The 19,399-nt window shown below is 54.3% G+C and overlaps 1 protein-coding gene across 3 annotated transcripts in view; it reads left to right on the top strand.

The window, feature by feature from the left end:
* Positions 1 to 1,287: 1,287 nt before the first annotated feature.
* The window catches only part of LOC133247378 (keratin, type II cytoskeletal 7), a 40,558-nt gene continuing 22,446 nt past the window's right edge, over positions 1,288 to 19,399 (top strand). The window contains exons 1-9 of one of the 3 annotated variants that reach the window (XM_061416084.1): positions 3,017 to 3,445; positions 5,117 to 5,328; positions 7,702 to 7,762; positions 8,915 to 9,010; positions 10,567 to 10,731; positions 11,828 to 11,953; positions 14,791 to 15,011; positions 16,421 to 16,455; positions 16,828 to 17,154. In XM_061416084.1, coding sequence (XP_061272068.1) covers positions 3,119 to 3,445; positions 5,117 to 5,328; positions 7,702 to 7,762; positions 8,915 to 9,010; positions 10,567 to 10,731; positions 11,828 to 11,953; positions 14,791 to 15,011; positions 16,421 to 16,455; positions 16,828 to 16,985 — 1,401 coding nt within the window. In that variant the 5' untranslated portion in view covers positions 3,017 to 3,118 and the 3' untranslated portion in view covers positions 16,986 to 17,154. Of the gene's footprint in view, positions 3,446 to 5,116; positions 5,329 to 7,701; positions 7,763 to 8,914; positions 9,011 to 10,566; positions 10,732 to 11,827; positions 11,954 to 14,790; positions 15,012 to 16,420; positions 16,456 to 16,827; positions 18,818 to 19,399 lie in introns of those variants that run through there. The other 2 variants (XM_061416085.1, XM_061416083.1) reach the window with 2 other exon arrangements.

Raw genomic sequence — 19,399 nt, 5'->3', positions numbered from 1 at the left:
TCATTGCCCACTTTTCTTTTCCTTATGGATTTGTCTCTTTTGGAAAGTTGGCTGCCATATATGTGTTTTGTCAATTGACTTTATTTAAAAAAATTGTTTTGGCTTTATTTTTAAAGTATTACATTGCATGTGGAAATGTTAAATGGTTTTTGTTATGATTGCAATAATTGGAATTCCAAGATAATGAAAACAAATTATGCCTTAAACATTTGTTTTCTTTAGGAATCTAAGGAGGTATTTGGAGGGGATGGACAATGAGTAATGGAGCCAGAAAGAATGTCTACTCCACTTCTCACAGAGATCCAGTCTGTTCCAGCTTTGAGGGCTGTGGGACTGCGGTTTCTGGGCAGGTTTGGTAAAGCCAAGCAGGACTGTGGACCTGGGGCGGCTTGCTTGTTCACAGCTGGGTCCAGAGGTGCAGGGGAGGTCAGGTGGGCAGCGGGAGGACAAGTGATGTGCATGGTGTGTGTGTGCACATGGTGGTGTGCACGGTGTACGTGCGTGTGTGTGTGCGACAGAACACTACAGAGATGAAGCGAGCCTCTGGGGTGGGGAGGAACAACTGGGAAAGGTTTTGGAAATTAATTCAGCTCAAGATTCTACCCAGAATCTCCTAAGGGGGTCTCTGTGAGGCCAGCAGAGGCATCGGCTGATGGGAGACGGGATCGGCTGGTGGGAACCCCTGGATGGGGCACTCTTGCGGGGCAGGAATTTGACCCTTGGCCTCTTAGTGTCGATAGCTCCATGTGAAGCCCTCCAGAAGGTGTCTGTGTGGGCAGCTGGGCACCCAGTGGGCTCATGGTGCTGGCCTGGGAATGGAGGGACAGGAAGAGATTGGGGAGGGCTGGAGCAGCCAGAACACGTGAGGGAGGAGACGGGGAGCTGAGGGGCGGGTCCAGGGCAGGTCTGGAACGGGGAAATGTGGCCAGAAGCCAGGCTGCGTCCTGGGCCTGAAAAGCCCAGAGGCCTTTCCTCCTTTGTTGTGTCCTCCCAGCTCCTTCTCCCCACTAACCTGCGGGCTTCACCTCTGGTGAAGACGCTGTGGCCCAGGGTGGGGCAGTGACTTGTTCAGGGTCACCAGCATTGTCCAGCCAGAGATTTCCCAGACCAGGAAAGAAGTGGGGGTGTGGGGTATAGGGGGAGGAATTCCTGGCATGGGTGGGGCGTAGACTCCAGAGGGCAGATCCTGGGAGTGGGGAGCTGTGTCTGGGGGGGAGGAGCGGCCAGCTGTGGAACTTGGGTGGGTTTAGGAGGTGGAGGGCGAGGGGGCTGGGGTGGGAGGTAGTGGAGAAAAGAGTTGAGGATGAACACTGAGGAATAAAGACTTTAGAGTGTGTGTGTGTGTGAGTGTATGATGTGCATGTGCTCATGTGAGTGATATGGTTTGTGTGTGTATGTGTGTCTGTAAGTGACATGATGTGCATTTAGGTGAATGTTTGTATGAATGTGTATGCGCGTGTATGTATATATGCATATATGTATGTGAGTGTGTATGTGTGTGAGTGTGTATGTGTCTCTCTTTCTGTCACACACACACCCTGCAGCAGACACACTGAAGGTCTCCTTGGGCATCCCTTGGCCTGAGCTGTCCCAACACCACTATGGAGGAGAGGGAGGGGAGGGGCCTGGTTCTCCACTGAGATCACTGAGAAAGGGTTGCTGCTGATTAGCCCTCCTTGTCTAACTGAAATGAAAACCAGGAAGGGCATTCCATGCCCACCCTCCTCCACCCAGGATGCCCCCAAGGGCTTGGTCTGAAGTGACAACTTGGCCTGTGGGGCTAGAAGTGGCCTAAAGATGACAACAGCCCTGTCAGTTGTCTTTTCCAAAAGCTTCTCTGGCTGCCTCTCTAACAGAGCTAAAAGCAGAGCCATGCAGAGGGCGTGGCATGTGTGGCTGGAGACTAGGAAGTGAGGCCAGTGCTTAGCTCCTTGGTCCAGTGTTCCTTGTTCCAGCACATTTATCCCCATCTTCATCCTGGGTTTGAAACTGCTGGGCATTGTTTGGTGGTGGCTTCAGCTGTGGGACCTTTAAACAGGAAAGTGGCACGGGTGGGGAAGAGACAGAAGTGTCTGAGTGCAAATATAAGCATATTGCACAGATGTGCTTACAAAAGTGTGCAAGTGTGTATCCACAGACGCACCTATCCACCTGCTCCCCCAAAATAGACTCCCATTTGTACAAGTTCATTCCCAATCATGCAAACAATATGGAAACACAAATACCTAGAATGTGTATACCGCTGAGCCCAGGAACCTGCAGGCACGTGCACACAAAACTCACGAAACACTAGCGCCAAGCGTCTCTCACACACACAGGTGTCCCCTTCTTCTCCTGAGACAAGTGAAGTAAGTGGACAGGAATGTGATCTGGGAGTGGGGGGAAGGGCAGGCCCAGGGTAACTATTATCAGGGGCCTCTGGGCTTCAGATGGCTCCTGGGTGGGGAGGAGAGGGGCAAGCACTGGGGTCCTGCCCCACTTGGGCTAGTCTCTGTATAGAAATGAGGTGTTGGGGCCTGTGGCCAGGGAAACCAGCACTGGTGGGCTCACCTTGGGGTTAGCTGACTCAAGAACTGGGCTGCTTGATCTCTCAAGTTGGAGATGAACTTGGGTGGGAATGATTTTCTGGCTTTCAGTAGCCTGGGGAAGGGACCCTGGTGGGGAGGCTGATTCCTGCACTAGAACATTTTGTTCACCTCTTAGCTCAATCTTTTATCGCTTGATCTTTCTGCTGTCAGAAATCTGGATATTCTTCACCTCTTCCCCATGCCTCCTCCAGGAAGCCTCCCCTGACTCTCAGATGGTTTGCGCCCGTTGTCTTCCACCGCTTTTTGCATTCGCCTGCATCAAGGGGTCTGGGGGTCTACAGCCCTCCTCCCCAGTCTGGACTGGCCCAGGCTGGGACAGGAAGGCTCCCCCAGGTGGACCGCGCGGAGGGCGGAAGCGCGGTCCCGGGAGGGGCCCGCGGGCAGAGAAAGGTGGCGCGCGGCCAGCCCCGCCCCTACCTGTGTAAGCCGATCCGCTCGCGCCTAGCGGATAAAAGCGGCCCTGTTCCCCGGAGGTCAGCGAGTTCAGCCCCTTGTTTCTAGCCGCTCATTCTATCCCGACCCAGCTCAGCATGTCGCTCCACTTCGGCTCCCAGGTCTTCAGCTCGCGCTCCGCCGCCTTCCCGGGCCGCGGCACCCAGGTGCGCCTGAGCTCGGTGCGCCCCGGCGGCTTCGGCAGCAGCAGCAGTCTCTATGGCTTGGGCGCCTCTCGGCCTCGAGTGGCCGCGCGCTCATCCTACGGGGCCCCCGTGGGCACCGGCATCCGCGCGGTCACCATCAATCAGAGCCTGCTGACCCCGCTGCAGGTGGACATAGACCCCTCCATCCAGCAGGTGCGCCAGGAGGAGCGCGAGCAGATCAAGACCCTCAACAACAAGTTCGCCTCCTTCATCGACAAGGTGAGCTCCCTCACTGCCAGGAGCCAGGCTCCAGGCCCCAGCAGCCGCCCCGCCGTGCCAACGTGAGCCAGGCGCTGGGAGGGCTGGTACTCTCTTTCCTCCGATATCGGGGACTGAACCCTCCCCATGAATCCTGTGGCTGTTTTGCCAACCTCAGCCTCTCTCTTCCGGCAAGCTACCCAAATCAATCTGCTTTTTCCCTCCCCGAATGTGTGCCGGGGGCTGTCCTGTGAGCTGGAGTTCTTGAGCTCAGTTTTCGAGTTCCAAACGCCTGGGGCCAGGACTTCTTTCCCTGGGCCCCTTTCTCTGAGAGGGGGCTGTGTGGAGTCGGAGATGGGGTAGGTTGAGAACCCTCCCACCTGTCCTCTCCAGTTATTATCTAGCAGTTGCTGGAAATAAAGGGCTGGAGAGAGGGAGGCTCCCAACCCTGGCTGCCCCAACTACCTGGTCTTCCAACCCTCTATTTGGTGGTGGGAAGTGAGGCTCTTCTGCCCTTGGAGAGAGCCCACTGAGGGCACTGAGTGCCCCCTGGAAGGGCCATTTAGGAAGTGTTTTTCTCGGTTGTTCAGGTCCCAAAAGAGTGGGGGATGGAGATGGGGGCGCAGACTTGTGGGGGCTGGACCCAGGAACTAAGGGCTAGTTCCCTGGAGCAGGGCCAGGGTCTCCTCCCTGGGCATGGAGCAGGCTTTTCCTCTCCTGCCTTGTGTAACTCTCCGCTTCTCTGTTCCCCATCTCCTCCTCTCCTTCACCCTTCAGACCATACACATCCTTCAGGTTCTGGGGCAGCCTCCACAGAAAGCCCCAGGCCCAGGCTTCCTCCCCTTGCAACTTAGCTGCAGCCCCAGGGTTCTGCTGCCTGAATGGCTGGTCTTGAGGAGGCTGGCTTCCCACCACCAGTCATACTGGTGCTTCTTAGGGCTCCTTTTACACTGGCTTGATTATAGCATCCTGTCCTGAGGCCCTGTTGGACAAAGAGGGAAGAGGGGAAGGGAGGATATTGAGAGAGGAAGAGATAAGGTCCCAGCCTAAGGGAGGGGGCCCAAGTCAGGCTCAGGATGAAGATAGGAAGGAGGCAGCCCTTCCGAGTGGAGAAGGCAATGGCACCCCACTCCAGTACTCTTGCCTGGAAAATCCCGTGGATGGAGGGGCCTGGTAGGTCCTGGTAGGTCCATGGGGTAGCTAAGAGTCGGATACGACTGAGTGACTTCACTTTCACTTTTCACTTTCATGCATTGGAGAAGGAAATGGCAACCCACTCCAGTGTTCTGGCCTGGAGAATCCCAGGGACAGGGGAGCCTGGTGGGCTGCCATCTATGGGGTCGCACAGAGTCGGACACAATTGAAGTGATTTAGCAGCAGCAGCAGCCCTTCCGAGAGGGTGGTGGAGACCATCACCTGCGGTGTGATGGGGAGCAGAGGAAGGAGGAGACCCTAAAGCGTAAGCACTGGGACATGTCTGTCATCTGAGCCCTGCACACACAGGAGACAGAGAGTCCTGGAGGAGAGGCTTGTTCAGGGTGGGCTTCCTGGAGAAGAGGGCCAAGGACTAGGGGCCCAGCTTGGGGGAAGAGCCAGTGGGAATGCGATTCTGCCATGTGGCTGGAGATTCTCCCAACTGCGCTGAGTGGCACAGTCTGCCCTCCATAAGTTCCCTCCTCCTGCTCCTTCTAGGTGCGGTTTCTGGAGCAGCAGAACAAGCTGCTGGAGACCAAGTGGGCGCTGCTGCAGGAGCAGAAGTCTGCCAAGAGCAACCGCCTCCCGGGCATCTTTGAGGCCCAGATTGCTGGTCTGCGGAAGCAACTAGAGGCCCTGCAGCTGGATGGGGGTCGCCTGGAGGTGGAGCTTCGGAACATGCAGGATGTCGTGGAAGACTTCAAGAATAAGTATGGTCCCCCAGTACAACCTGTGGGGATTCGTGCCCTGGCCAATGTGCCCCTGTCAGCTCACCCCTTCATAATCCTTCTGGGGTCAGAGGTCAGGGGGTGCTGCTGCTCAGTACAATACCTTCCTCAAGGGAAGGAAGGTCTTGATTCACAGGTTCCCTGCCTCTCCTCCCCTTGCTTCTCTTTGTCTCTGGGGGCTGTTTCCAAGTCATTCTGGTCCTTTCTCCCGACTTATTTCCAAAGAACTCTCTCAACCCTTTCCTGATCCACACTGTTCCCTTTGGGAGCCTGACCAGGGCCCAGGAGACAGCAGGGCAAGAAGTGTCCTATGACAGATATGCGTCAGAACTTGTATGACCCTCAGATTATTCTAGAACAACTCCATTTTGTTCTTGTGAGGATTAGAATCCAGCAAGTTGCAGGGACTTGATTGAGGTTGCAGAGTAGATCATTGGGAGTGCTGGGTCTTACTTTGGGTCCCCTGACTCCCGAGAGGAGACATACATGGAGCCAACTTGAGGAGGAAAGAAGCAGAGAGGATGATCACTGTGAGCAGTGGGCGAGGTTGCAGAGGCTGGGGTGGGGGTGGGGATGGGGGCTTCTGGCCAGAGCAGGAACCGGAAAGGAGGCTATGAGGAGGGGCAGGGAGTGTGGAGGCTGGTTTTGAGGGCAGGCCTTTGAGGTGCCCGCTGTTCTCACTGAATAGAAACCAAAACCAGAGGCTGAGTGGGCATCCCTGCCCTGTGGGCACAGGGTGGGGGGTGGGTAATGAGTGAATTCTGTGCTCTGCCTAGGGGTGTATGACTAAGCGAGCAGGGTCACTTCCTCTGACTGGAGGTAGAACAAACAAAGGCCTCAGAAGGGAGTGTCCCTTCCCCCCTCCCCCAACTTCCCTAGGGCAACAGTCAACAGGATTAATCTCACAGCAGGTGGAACCAGACAGGTGCAGGGCAGGGGAGGCCCGGGATAGCCTGTGAGCCCCTGTTGTCCAGGCCTCCCCTGCCCTGCGTGTGTTCACACATGCTCCCCGCCAGCCAAAGCCCCAGAGCACTTTCCTGGGGCCCCAGGCTGAGCTCTGGGCCAGGCTGAAGGAGGAGCTGGAAGGGAATGTGCGGAAGGGTCCTGATGCAGCTGCCCAGGGAGCCCTCGTCTGTGTGCCCTCTGGGCCCAGTGGCACAGCAGGAATGGACAGACAGCCTTGTAGATATTTTTCTAACTATTCTAGAGGCTGGGGTAGGGGGTCTGGGCTCCTGGAGGGCCTCTGCGTGTCTGAGCATCCTGCTCCCCACTGAAATTGCCCCACATTGCTCCTGTTGTTCTCCAGAAGCTTGTGTGCACTGCTGAGTTTCAGTTTCCGACACCTATTTTGAATCCTCCAGTAAACACTGGGTCAAGCCCAGCTGCCCTCTTGCTCTGTGCCCGGCTTTGCTGGTGTCCTTCTACGGGCAAGGGGTTGGCTCCTTGAGAGAAAGAAAGATGGGAGGGGGGCTGTAAGAGTAGGGATGGGGGCTCCCCACCTACTTGGGACCTGGTTCTTCTTCCCGAATCCACAAGGTTCCTCCTTTTCAGGCCCCTTCTTCACCCTCAGCCAATGGGATTAAGCAGGTTAAGCTCAAGCGTCAGATGACCAGGCTTCAAGTCTGGGCTTTGCACTTAGCAGCTTGATGACTGCACAGAGTACTTTGCCTCTCAGCACCTCTGTTCCTCTTCCTGTGAGTCACAGCACCATTGTTAACAGGATTGTTGTGGACATTAAATTAGCGAATGCGCAGGAAGCACATAACGGGGCAGGGCCATATGAAGCGGTCCCTAAGCATGGCTGTTCTCTGCCGTCTCACTCCCAGGATACGCAGCCTCTGTCCTTTAATTCACATACGTTCCCTGCTCCCCCACCCCCACCCCCTGCCAAGACTCAAAGTCCTAGGAATAGCCATATGGACGAGTCAGGGACACTTTGCGTCATAAGTGAAAGTGAAAGTCGTTCAGTCGTGTCTGACTCTTTGCCACCCCATGGACTATACAGTCCATGGAATTCTCCAGGCCAGAACACTGGAGTGGGTAGCCGTTCCCTTCTCCAGGGGATCTTCCCAACCCGATTGAACCCAGGTCTCCCACATTGCAGGTGGATTCTTTACCAGCTAAGCCACCAGGGAAGCCCAAGAATACGGGAATGGGTAGTCTGTCCCTTCTCCACTGGATCTTCCTGACCCAGGAATCGAACCAGGGTCTCCTGCATTGCGGAGATTCTTTACCAACTGAGCTACTGTGTCATTAAGGAGGGAGTGAAGGTGATGCACGGCAGACCTTCACACTTGGATATGAGGAGATGGAGGCAGAGTTGCACCAACACCATGCTTCTCTTCTTTGCTGCAGGTATGAAGATGAAATTAACCGTCGCACAGCTGCTGAGAATGAGTTTGTGGTGTTGAAGAAGGTGAGGGGGCAGACAGGGAGGGTAGGGGACACTGTAGAAACAAAGGGGCCAGGGGACCACATGCCTCTCACCAAAGCAACCAATAGGAACCTGGGTCAGAGTCTGGCTGGGTCTATAAGAGGGAAATGATGGGCTTGGAGAAGGAAAGATCTGAAAGCCAGGCCCTTCATAAGGCTATATTGTGTGCATGTATGTGTGTGTGCATGTGTGTGGTGTGTGTGTGTGTCTGGCAAGTCAGTAGACTTGTTTCTGGGCTTGGAAAGGTTAGAATTAAGACTACAAGTTGGAGGTTAGAGAGGGCAATTTCAACCCCACAATAAATAAGTGTTCTATCAGTTAAAACATTCAGTTACAGATGAGGGTGGCACATGGCAGGCCTGAAATATTGAATGGATGGGCTGCCTTGAGGCAGAGTGAGCCTTCCCATACCTGGAGGTGTGCAAGTTGAGTTTGGAAGGCCTTAGGAATAAGGGCTTGACTTAAGACTATGATTTAAAGTACACATACTCAGTGTCCCAGGCCCATCCACAGAAATGTAACCTGCCCTGGAGTGCTGGGCCCTTGGAAATTCAGGGATGAGTGGAAGTGAGCGCTCCCCACAGGAGCTAACCCACAGCAGAGGATGGGGCCCAGACATCATCTGGACTTGTGGAGTTATCTGTGGCCTGCCTGCTTCAGTATCACCCAAGTTGCCAGTTACACATTTGGGCTGGAGATTTCTCATCTCTGGATGTGGTATCCTGGAGTCTGCATGATTTCATGCTCTCCTATTTGAAGCTGAGGCTCCTGGAGTTGTAGTGATTTGTTCAAGGTGACATAGCCTCTAGTGGGCAGAGCCGGGGGTGTGTCTAAACAAGCCTTTAGGAACTGGTGAAGCTCTAGGTTTGGGGCTTCAGAATGCTCTGGGCTGTCAGTGCTGAGAAGGCACTTCCAGTCCTGGGGATGAGTGGAGACAATGTCCATCTCAAAGCCTGGGCGGGTCCACTGGAGGGAACTTTCCGCTGTGGATGTGTCAGGCAGCATGGAGCTGCTGTATGTTTCTTGGTAGGGCAATGGGGTTTGGTCCTGGGGTTGGACAGTACTGGCTGCCAAATATTTACAGTACTGAGAACACGCTATCTATCTACCCCTTCTTGCCACCACCCCTCCCAGGATGTGGATGTTGCCTACATGAACAAGGTGGAGTTGGAGGCCAAGGTGGATACCCTAAATGATGAGATCAACTTCCTCAGGACCCTCTATGAGCAGGTGAAGACCTCAGGGGTGGGAAATATGCCATATTCTACATGTCCTAGCCAGGGGGCCATCTGGTCTACCCTCTACCTCTGGGTCAGTCTGGGTGTGTGTTGAGGAGATGTAGGGGAGATGACCCTGCTCTTTACTTTTTCTAGATTCAGGAATCTGTGGTGGGTGAGGAGCTCAGAAAGAGCTGAGGCAGTGCAGCAGGAGGGTGAGGAAGGGGGGTTAGGGGGTGTGTCAGTCAAAATTGGCCTTCTAGAGACATGGGATGACCATTTGTAAGGAAGGGAGGTTGAGAGGGGCTGGAAGAAACCAGGAGGATGTTGAGGGATCTGGGCTGTGACAGGGTTCATGGGTGTGCTGGGTGGGCTGGCAGGGGAGCCAGGTCAGGAGAGATTGGAGTGCCTGAGGGTTTACGCCCACCACCCAGCCTCTCTCTCTGCCTACCCCTCCCATCTCCTTTCCTGCCCTGCCCTGAGCTTCCAGATCCTTTCCCTGAAGGGGGTTAAAAAGCACTTCATCCCTTTAGTGTGAGGCTCTGGCCTTAGGCAGAAGATAGTATGGCTGATCATCAGGCTGGTCTGGGACATAGTTACACAAGAGGCTAGTTACATAAGTAAGTTGAGTTTGGAAGGCCTTAGGAATAAGGGCTTACTTATTCCTACTTCTTACTTCTTCAGTTCTTACTTCTTACTTCAGTTCTTACTTCTCTTACTTCTTACTTCTTCAGTCTCGGTTTTACCTGAACATCCAGCTTCCATTTGCATCTCTGAGAGAATTTCCACGTGTGTTAATTTTGGGGGCTGGATCCTTGAAGCTGATTTTGGGCCCTCCTAGTCTCATTGTGGGCCTTTATATGTCTATCACATGTTATATGTGTGTGTGTGTGTGTATATACATGTATATGGAATTATTTTCCTCTTGTTATGAAATACATACTCACTGCAAAAAATCTAGAAAATTAAGTAAAGCATAAAATTGAAAACAAGCTTCCTATACCGTCTCTTATCATCTTGATAGCTACATTTTCAGGCTCTTTCTGTGTATATATATATATATATATACACACACACATAAAGATACAGAAATATACACATTTAATAAAGTAGAATCATACCTTTTTTACATAACTGTATATCATGGATGTAGTTCCCTGTCCATAAATATGGCTGTATCATCAGTGTTAAAGACTGCAGAGTGTTCCATCCATACTAGGGTGGAATATGACTTTTTTTACCCACCCCCTAGTGATCCTCTTCATAATAGAGCTCAACCTGCACAGCAACTCACAGCCAGGAGCCACCGACGTTCAGCACACTCTGCTTTTCCTCTGTGATCCCACCAGACTCTTAGATTTGACAAGCTGCTGATGGGCTCCTCTGGGAGCCAGGGCTGGCGGAGCCATTTAGTAGGTGCTGGGTCTGTTGTGCCCTCTGGCTGCCTGGTGACTCGCTCCCACTCTGGCCTCTTCTCCTTTTATCTTTCCCTAGTGCAAGGGATCCCAGGATGGGCGTGGGGACAGGAATGTGTCACCCAAGCCCTGATGCCCTGTCTGGTCCCTACAGGAGCTGAAAGAGCTGCAGTCTGAGGTCTCAGACACATCCGTGGTCCTGTCCATGGACAACAACCGCTCCCTGGACTTGGACAGCATCATTGCTGAAGTCAAGGCCCAGTATGAGGAGATCGCCAACCGCAGCCGGGCGGAGGCTGAGGCCTGTTACCAGACCAAGGTGTGTGCTCACTGGAGCCATTATTTTCTCTTCCTGGCAGGGTCCTGGGTGGTGGCTTCCCTTACTCCTCACCCTGTCTCGAGCCTTTGGGGCCTGTGTCTCACTGTGCTGACAGGCACCAGGGATTAAGTCTGTGGGGGTCTCCAGTGTCCTGGGAAGAAGAGGAAGAGAAGGCCAAGCCCCTGCCCAGGGAGAGATTCCAGCCTGATGTAGGGGGCAAGGCAGAGGAAATGAACATGGAGTAATAATTATTATAGCTGAAATTTGGCGAGTAAGCACAGTGCTAGGCAACATTTCAAATGTTTTACCTGTATTGACTCATATAACCCACAGAACAGCCCGTTAGGTAGGCAATATTATCCCTTTTTCACAGGTGGGGAAACTGAGGCATGGAGAGGTTAAGTGATTTTTCTAGCTCCACACAGGTAATGAATGGAAGAGCAGAGACCAGATTCTGGATCCAAGGGCTCCAGATTAGGTTTAATCATTATATGCACTGGGCAAGGGCAGGGCAGCTGACAGGCAGGAGCTGAGGGAATGGGCTGGGGTGGGGTGGGGGATGCTGGGGTAACTGAGGGAAGGAGCCTGAGGGTTTAAAAGTGGCATAGAGTGATGTCTCTGCAGATATAGGGGGTCATCCATGGTGCGTGTGAGAACACAGGTATGTCAGTAAGGACTTGCTGTGTGACTCTCAGGCAGTCCCTTCCACTCTCTGGGACTCATTCTCTTCATCTGTGAGATGGATGATGCTGATGAAGGGGTTAACAGGTGAGGATCTCAGACTTCTGTGGTTCTCCAGCGTTAGGACATGATGGAAACAGGAAGAGGACTGGTATCAGTGGGGACGGGTCCAGGGAGCCATCGTTGTCCTCCCTGTCCTGGCTGGGAGGAAGCTGAACCCCGCCCCACCCCATTGTCCAGGAGTCTGGCCTCTGGCATCGGGCAAAGTTTGCTGGGAGTCAGACTATCCCTCCCTGGCACGATAAGCTGGGAGGCCTTGTCACTCAGAACCTGGGGCCTTCTTTGGGTGGGGAGAAGACGAGCCCCCTGTAATCATAGCCCACCCCTGCCATACCCTTCTGTGTGGTCCCTCCAGTTTGAGACCCTCCAGGCCCAGGCTGGGAAGCACGGGGACGACCTCCGGAATACCCGGAATGAGATTGCGGACATGAACCGGGCTGTCCAGAGGCTGCAGGCCGAGATCGACAGCGTCAAGAACCAGGTGGGCACCAGTGCTTGTCCTTGGGGCAGGTGAAGGGCAGCCAGCTGGGACCATGCTCAGGATGAGAAGCAGGAGGCAGGGGCATCAGTCCTGCCCCTGCTGCCCTGGGGATGAGGCTGGGGCAGCTCTAGCCTCTCAGACCCTCCAGGATGAAATGTTCTTGACCAGGTGCTGGTTTGGCCGAAGGGAGAACAGGAGTCCTAGCAGGGCATAGAGCTCGTGGAGGGAGCCTCAGGCTGCTGGCCAGATGAGAACCACCATTCATTATCACATTGGTCCTGAGCCCTCTTCTTGCACCTAGCTCTGGGTGCAATGTCTACCTGGGATAGGGGCCACGGGGTCTGGGGCCAACTTGCTGTGACTCCCGAGACCCTGCCACATCCGCTGACCTCACTCCCCACCGCTCCCTCTCTGGCCGTGCTCTTGCTGCTTGCTGGAGATGATGTTTGCCAAGCATCTTCATGCTTCAGGGCCTTTGCACTCGGTGTTCCCTCCACCTGGAATGTGGTTCTCCCAGCTCTGCACATCGTGCCCCTTTCTCATCATCTTTTGTTGAGGACAAAAGACCTCTTCTCAGAGATGGCTTCCTCAGCCACCTAGCCACTCTCTTAGCAGTCTGTGGGAAGATCCCTGAAACACTTAACACTCTGAAATGTTCTGTCTTATACTGGACTGGGTAGCTATTCTCTTCTTCAGCAGATCTTCCTGACCCAGGAATCAAACCCGGGTCTCCCACATTGCAGGCAGTCTTTCTGTCTGAGCCACTAGGGAAGTCCATTGACTTACTAGGTAAGTCTTATTAATTAAGTGTAAGTAAATATCGTCCCCCACCTCCACTGGGATATTAAAAATGCCGTAGTAGCTGGGCCCCTTTTCCATCTGGTTCACTGCTCCTCCCTTCCCAGCATAGTAGGGCACAGGTCTCAGATGACAGACTGATGGGAGGAGATCCTGTGAAGCTGGGGTGGGGGGCACTGATGAGAAAGGGTCCCCTAAGATCTGATGAAGGCATGGAAGTAGGGGAGGAGGCTAAGCTTCAGCAGGCATCTGCAGTGGGAAGGGAAAGAAGCTGATGGTTGACAGCTGGGGGATGGGATGTGAGGGTGATCTACCCAGAAATGTCCTCCTCTTGGAGCCCTGCAGGCCTGTTTACACGTGGGCGAGAATGGAGGCTTCCTCCTGGCACAGAATCGGAGCCATGAGTCACTGGTGCAGTGAGCCAGCATCCAGGCCAGGAGGGGAGGCACAGAGTAACGAATGGCAGTTTCCCGAACCCCACAGCTTCTCCTATATCCGGTTCTCCTCTCACACAGCAGGGCAGGCTCAGGCCCGGAAGCTGTGGCTCAGAGGCAGTGGAATGACCCTGCCAAGGGGGCACCAATGTGACAGGGAGGATGCTGACCGGTGGATGGGGGCAAGGGCGTCAGCCAGCCTTCAGGGCAGGACTGGGAGGATCAGGCAGAGAGGCAGAGTGCATGCGCTGAGGAGAGAGGATCTGAGGGCAGAAGGTGGTTGTGAAAATGAAGGAGGAGGAGCCCTGGGCTAGGGGATGGGATGGTGGCCCTTGGAAATGAATAAGGGGCGGCTCAGGCTTCTTAGGTGGTGCAACAGTAAAGAGTCCTCTTGTCAAGGTAAGAGATGCAGGTTCCATCCCTGGGTTGGGAAGATCCCCTGGAGAAGGAAATGGCAACCCGCTCCAGTATTCTTGCCTGGAGAATCCCATGGACAGAGGAGCCCGGCAGGCTACAGTCCATGGGGTTGCAAAAAGTCAGACACGCCTGAGCACGCGCACACACACACACACACAAAACATTATGTAGGCTCCTCTAGTGGGGGATGGGCCACAAGAGAGGGAACACTAGGCCAGGCAGGAAGTGACAGCTGTTGTTCAGGTCCCTCTGAATCATACCACCCCTACCTGCACCTGGGGGGCTGTTGACTTGGAATCTAGGGGTTCCAGGAAGCATTTCTGTGCTCCAAGTCTCCCTGTTCTGGGCCTGTTGCAAAATGGCTCCTGTTTTCAAGGTACCTGAAAGGTGCCTGGTCATCTGCCTGAAATTTGAGTACTACACTAGAATCCCATGGCCTTGGAAATCCTCCAGCTAGGGGTCGGGTATGTGAGCATTTGTAAATCATAATTGCATTTACTCATAATAGCGTTTATTAAGTGCTTACTGAATACTAGACACTGTGCCAAGGACTTGTATATTATTTCATTTCATTACTTGAGCTATTCCCATCTATATTTATATACCGTGATTACTGTTATTTTAGAAAAGAGGAGACTTTTGGCTTAGAAGGGTTGATTCATACAAGATCACATGGCTTGTAAGAGGTAGAGCCAGAACTGAAAGCTAGGCATTGGGTATCAAAGCCCATGTTTTTAAAAATTAATTACTGGCTGTGCTGGGTCTTAGTTGCTGCACGCAAGCTTTCTCTAGTTGTGACAAGCGAGGGCTACTCTCTAGTGGTGATGGACAGGCTTCTCATTGCTGTGGCTTCTCTTGTTGCAGAGCACAGGCTCTAGAGCGCATGGGTTCAGTAGCTGTGGCACACTGGCTTAGTTGCCCCTTGGTGTGTGGGATCGTCCCAGACCAGGGAGGGAGCCTGTGTCCTCTGCACTGGCAGGTGGATTCTTAACCACTGGACCACCTGGGAAGTCCCTCAAAGCCCATGTTTTAAACCCTTGGGACTCCCTGGTGCTTGGGGAAGGAGGCTGGTGCCAGTGAAGCCACAGTAAGCAAGTTGCCCAGGCGCTCACCGCAGGATGGGGAGGCAGGAAGGCAGTGACTGATGAGGCCTGCGACCCCGGTTCAGAGCCCCGCTACTCCCCACAGCGTGCCAAGTTGGAAGCCGCCATTGCCGATGCTGAACAGCGTGGGGAACTGGCTGTCAAGGATGCACGGGCCAAGCAGGAGGATCTGGAGGCCGCCCTGCAGAAGGCCAAGCAGGACATGACCCGGCAGCTCCGGGAGTACCAGGAGCTCATGAACGTCAAGCTGGCCCTGGACATCGAGATCGCCACCTACCGCAAGCTGCTGGAGGGCGAGGAGAGCCGGTGAGGACGTACAAGCTGGCTCAGTGGGGCTTGCAGCTTGACACCCATCCACCTGCAAGCATTTCCTGTATCCCTCCTTCTGCAGGGCGCTGAGGATGGGAAGTGCAGGGAGGGTACAGATAATGCTTGCTTCTTTGCCCTTGATGGCTTTCTGGAGGGAAGACCTTGTGGTATAAGCTCAGTGGGAAAGTTGATAACAGCATTTTTGTGTGTTAACAAGGTCATCTTATTTGATTCTCAGAACACATCAGGTAAGCAAGACAGGTATTATTGACTTCTGAGTGCACAGAGGGGAAACTGGTTAGTTTTATTAACTGAGGGGACAGAGCCAGTATGCAGTTGAGCTCTGCTGAGTCCTGGTCCAGCCATCTTCCTTGGCAACAGTCTGCTTCTCACTACATAATTGAGGGCTAAGTCATGGGGTGTTGACTGAGCATGGTGAGGAGGTAAATTTCCCCTGTCCCCAGAGATATTTGCATGCTTACCTGCAGCCTGCGATGAAGCTGGGCTGGGTTAGTCTTACAGGAAATTCTTCACAAAAGACTCAAAACCTATGTCCGTAAAGTTGGGGTCTTCATTCATACCTTGATGGCTTGATTGACTCATTTTGTCAACAGATAAGGGGCCTGGAAGATTCCTAGTGTCTGCCTCTCTTGCCCCTGCCCTTTGCTCTATCCCCTTCCAGGACCTGGGGCTGCTGAGGTCAGCTGGGCTTCCTTCACTTGCTCCACTAAATTGAGGCCTTCTCTTCTCCCTGCAGCGTAAATGCATCCTCACGGCCAAGGGCTTGGTGACAATGGGGCTATGAGTCACAGAACAAACATACCTGTCTCGGATAGATGTTTAATTTCCAGTACAAGACCTGTTTCAGCTCCCCAGGCTGCTTAAAGCCACCGCTGCCTCCTCCTTCCCCTCGCAGTTCCCACTGTAGCTGAATTCACTCAGTCAACACTTAACACTTCATTAACCATTTCAACCCATATTAAGTAAATAGCATGTGCCAGACCTCATGCTGGTGACTGGAGATGCAGGAATCAATAAGCCACAGCCTTCTTTGAGGATTTTATGATCTGGTTAAGGGAGGCAGCCATCTACATAAACAATAAGAGCAGCTACCATTTATAGAATCTTGTGTGTCCAGGGCTTTAGGTAAGTTATGAGTTTAACCCTCACAAACAACCTTGTGAGGTTGGGACAGGTTAAGACTGCATTTACAAGTGAGGAAATGGAGGCTCTGAGACATTCCCAAGATTGTTGTAGCCAGAAATGAAAGGCTGCAGGAAGGCTGGATGTGTGGGGACACAGGAATGAACATGAGTCCTGCTTGCGGCCTGGATGGAGGGGTGCAGGAGTGCCTCCTCTAGTGCTGAGGATAGAGCAGCCCTCACAGGTCTCTCCTCTGCCCCCAGGTTGACCGGAGATGGAGTGGGAGCCGTGAACATCTGTAAGTCCTTGGCTGCGGCCCATCACCTGTGCTGTCCAGACTAGGCTGGGTCTATTAGATGGCACATTGGCCTGAAGACCTGGCCTCATGGAGGCCCGGCACCTCCTTCCCTTAAACAGCTTTCAGCAGGTGCCTGGAGATTCCATCCAGACAGGCTCAACAGCCCAGCAAAGCCATGCATGAGGGCAGGGTGGGGCTGGGGCAGTGTGGAGCAGCCCTCACCTCTGTCTGAGGCTACTTCTGGGTTGGCCCCTGGCTGTTGGTGGGGTAAGGGTGGTGGGTAGAGGGAGGGAAACAGGCAGCTATGGCAGGAGGCCGGGGGCGCAGGTAGTGGGCCTCACACTGATGGAGACCTCTTCTCTTCTCTCTCAGCTGTGGTCAGTTCCACGGGTGGCTCTGGTAGCCTGCTGACCTTTGGGGGGACCATGGGCAACAACGCCCTGAGATTCTCCAGCGGTGGAGGGCCTGGGACCCTCAAGGCCTACTCCATGAGGACCACATCCGCCACAAGCAGGAGCCCCCGCAAATGAGCCCTGGGTGTGGGGAGATACATACCCCCTCCTCCCATAGTCACAAGGAGACCCCCAACCCTGGTCCCACCCTCATCCCAAGAACTGCAAGACAGTTTGAAAAAAGATATCAGAATAGCTTCCAATAAAGCAGCTGCTTTCTGAGGCCTGGATGAGCCCCTGCCTGGCACCTGGTATCCTGGCTTCATTCTGCCCGGAGGGGAAGGTGAGGCAAGGGAGGGGCTCTAGAGAGCACTGGGAGAGCACACTGGTGACGTGGGGTGCTGCTGAACGGAAACTGGCTCTTAGTTAGAGTGAGGCTGTGGCCCCTCTCAAGGCTGGGGCTGATTCCAGCTCCTCTCCTGAACAAGCCAGAAAGCCCTGGAAGTTCTGGTTCTGCCAGGAAGTGGGCACAGGACTCCTCTCCTGCTGAGGGGGTGGGAGGGCTGTTTGCACACCCCCTCCTCCTGCCAATGCCCTGTGCTGTCAGAGAACATTCCTCAGTGGTGAGAAGACCACAAACATTTAGCTGCCCTGGGCCTGGGTTTCGGGTGGACCAGCCAACTGGCAGTTCAGCCCTTCCTGGTGCTGAGTTGGCCAGGCCCTGGGCCCTGGATGGTGTGCGTCTGAGGTCCTGGAGAGGTTCTGGGATTCTGTGGGAGTGAGGCAGTGGGGGGAGGTCTGTGTGTGTTTGGGAGGACTTTATGGTGCGGGGGTCCCGGAGTCTGGATCCCTGGTAGGGGGTTGTCTCACCTGCCTCACCCAGGGACGGGCTGTGGATCTGGATCCCTGATGGGGTGGGGATCGGGGAGGGCATCAGTATGTTAAGGCTCTGCTTGATGGGACTGTATCTGTATATGTCAGGGTCTCTGACGTGGTGTGTGTGTCTGTGAGTGTGTGGGATGTTTGGGGGTCTGTGCTTGGGAGTATCCATCTCTGATGGACAGCAGCTCATATCTTGGGTACTGGAGGGGAGGTAGGAGGTCTCTGACTGGGATGCCCTGGAGGTGATGGAGGTGGTGGGTGTGGGGGCAGGGTTGGAGGGGACTATCTAGGAAGTATTGGTTTGTGGAAAGAGATGAAGGCTGTGTGTTTGACCCCATGGTCAGGAATTTTCATATACTGAGGTGGGAATGGAGTGAGGGAGTAGAGGAAGGGGACCACTGGTGTTTCAGCGGCCACATGTGATGAGACCCTTCCCCTGCTGGCTCCCTGCAGCCCCTCTCACTTCCCTCCCAGCTCCCCCTTATGCCTCCGTGTGTCTGGATTTTGGGGGCTGCAGGACACCCCCAGGCACCCTTCAGGTTGTGCAGTGTGGTCCTAGGGGCAGGGTACCTTAGAGACAGCCCTCTCTCCCTCTTTGCTTAGAACAGTTCCTCTGTTCCCTTGGAAGAGGGCAGAAACGGAGCTGGCAGTCCACATGTGTAGGGAGATTCTCAGAGAGCGTTATATTTGGGTCATGAGCTTAATGGGAAACTTGGAGACCAAGCACAAGGGAGAGAGTGGAAGGGAGGCGGGGGCATAAAGTTGTTCCCCCCACCCCCGGGGACGCAAACTCGGGCACCGTGGGAGGGTTTAAGAGGCACCCGAGGGGCCCTGGGGCCAGTCTGTCCCTTAGAAGCCAAGGGCGTCCAAGCTCCCAGAGCAGCCCGAGTCTGGATGGGCTCTTTGCCCAGGGCTGGAGGAAACCGGTCATTCTGACTCTGGGGTGTTGGGGGCTAGTAGCCCGCCCCTCTCCCTGAAAGAAATGAAGAGACAAACCGCAGGAGAGATGCAGGAGGAGAAAGCAGCCGTTGGGGCAGGTCAAGCCGGCTAGTTCCAGAAGCTCCAAGACCCGCCGCCGCCCGAGGCAGGTAGGATTGGCTTGCGGAGCGGTGAGTTTACAAAGCGGAAGGCGCTATGCAAAGCCCAACAGGCGGCTGTTTCCACTGCTCTGGCGGCAGGGCGCGCACAGGCCGGTGCTCACCGCCAGGTTCCCGCTGCAGGGGGCGCTGCAGACGCTGCCCGTCACCGGCCGGGAGCCAGACATGCTGAGGTCCCCGCAGACGACCCCGCCTCGGGAGCTGCTGACACCTGCGGGGCAGAAAGATGTGGCTCAGTCCTCGTGCAAGGCTGTCGTCAGCTGCTCCTGCCTGCTAGCCAGAGTCCCCCCACCCATTCTTCTCTTGCTCAGAGCCCCTTCCCTCCATTCTATTCCCCTTCCCCCTCAAACACCATCATACCCGGACACTCCTTCCTGTAGTCCAACCTCAAGCATCCTAGAAAAACAGACCAGGCCCTCCCTATAGGCAGGAACAGCTATTTAAGTTATTACAATCATTCACTGCCACACCCTCCTCCTTCCTTTCAGGGTCTTAAGCTGTGGCCCCTTGAGGGCCTCCTGTCTTTGTATATAAAGCTTTATTGAAACCTAATCACCTCTATTAAGTATTGCT

This window comes from Bos javanicus, chromosome 5 (assembly GCF_032452875.1).
Source record: "Bos javanicus breed banteng chromosome 5, ARS-OSU_banteng_1.0, whole genome shotgun sequence".
Classification (NCBI taxonomy): domain Eukaryota; kingdom Metazoa; phylum Chordata; class Mammalia; order Artiodactyla; family Bovidae; genus Bos; species Bos javanicus.
Note: the sequence above shows the minus strand (reverse complement) of the source record. Positions and strands in the feature narration are given on the sequence as shown.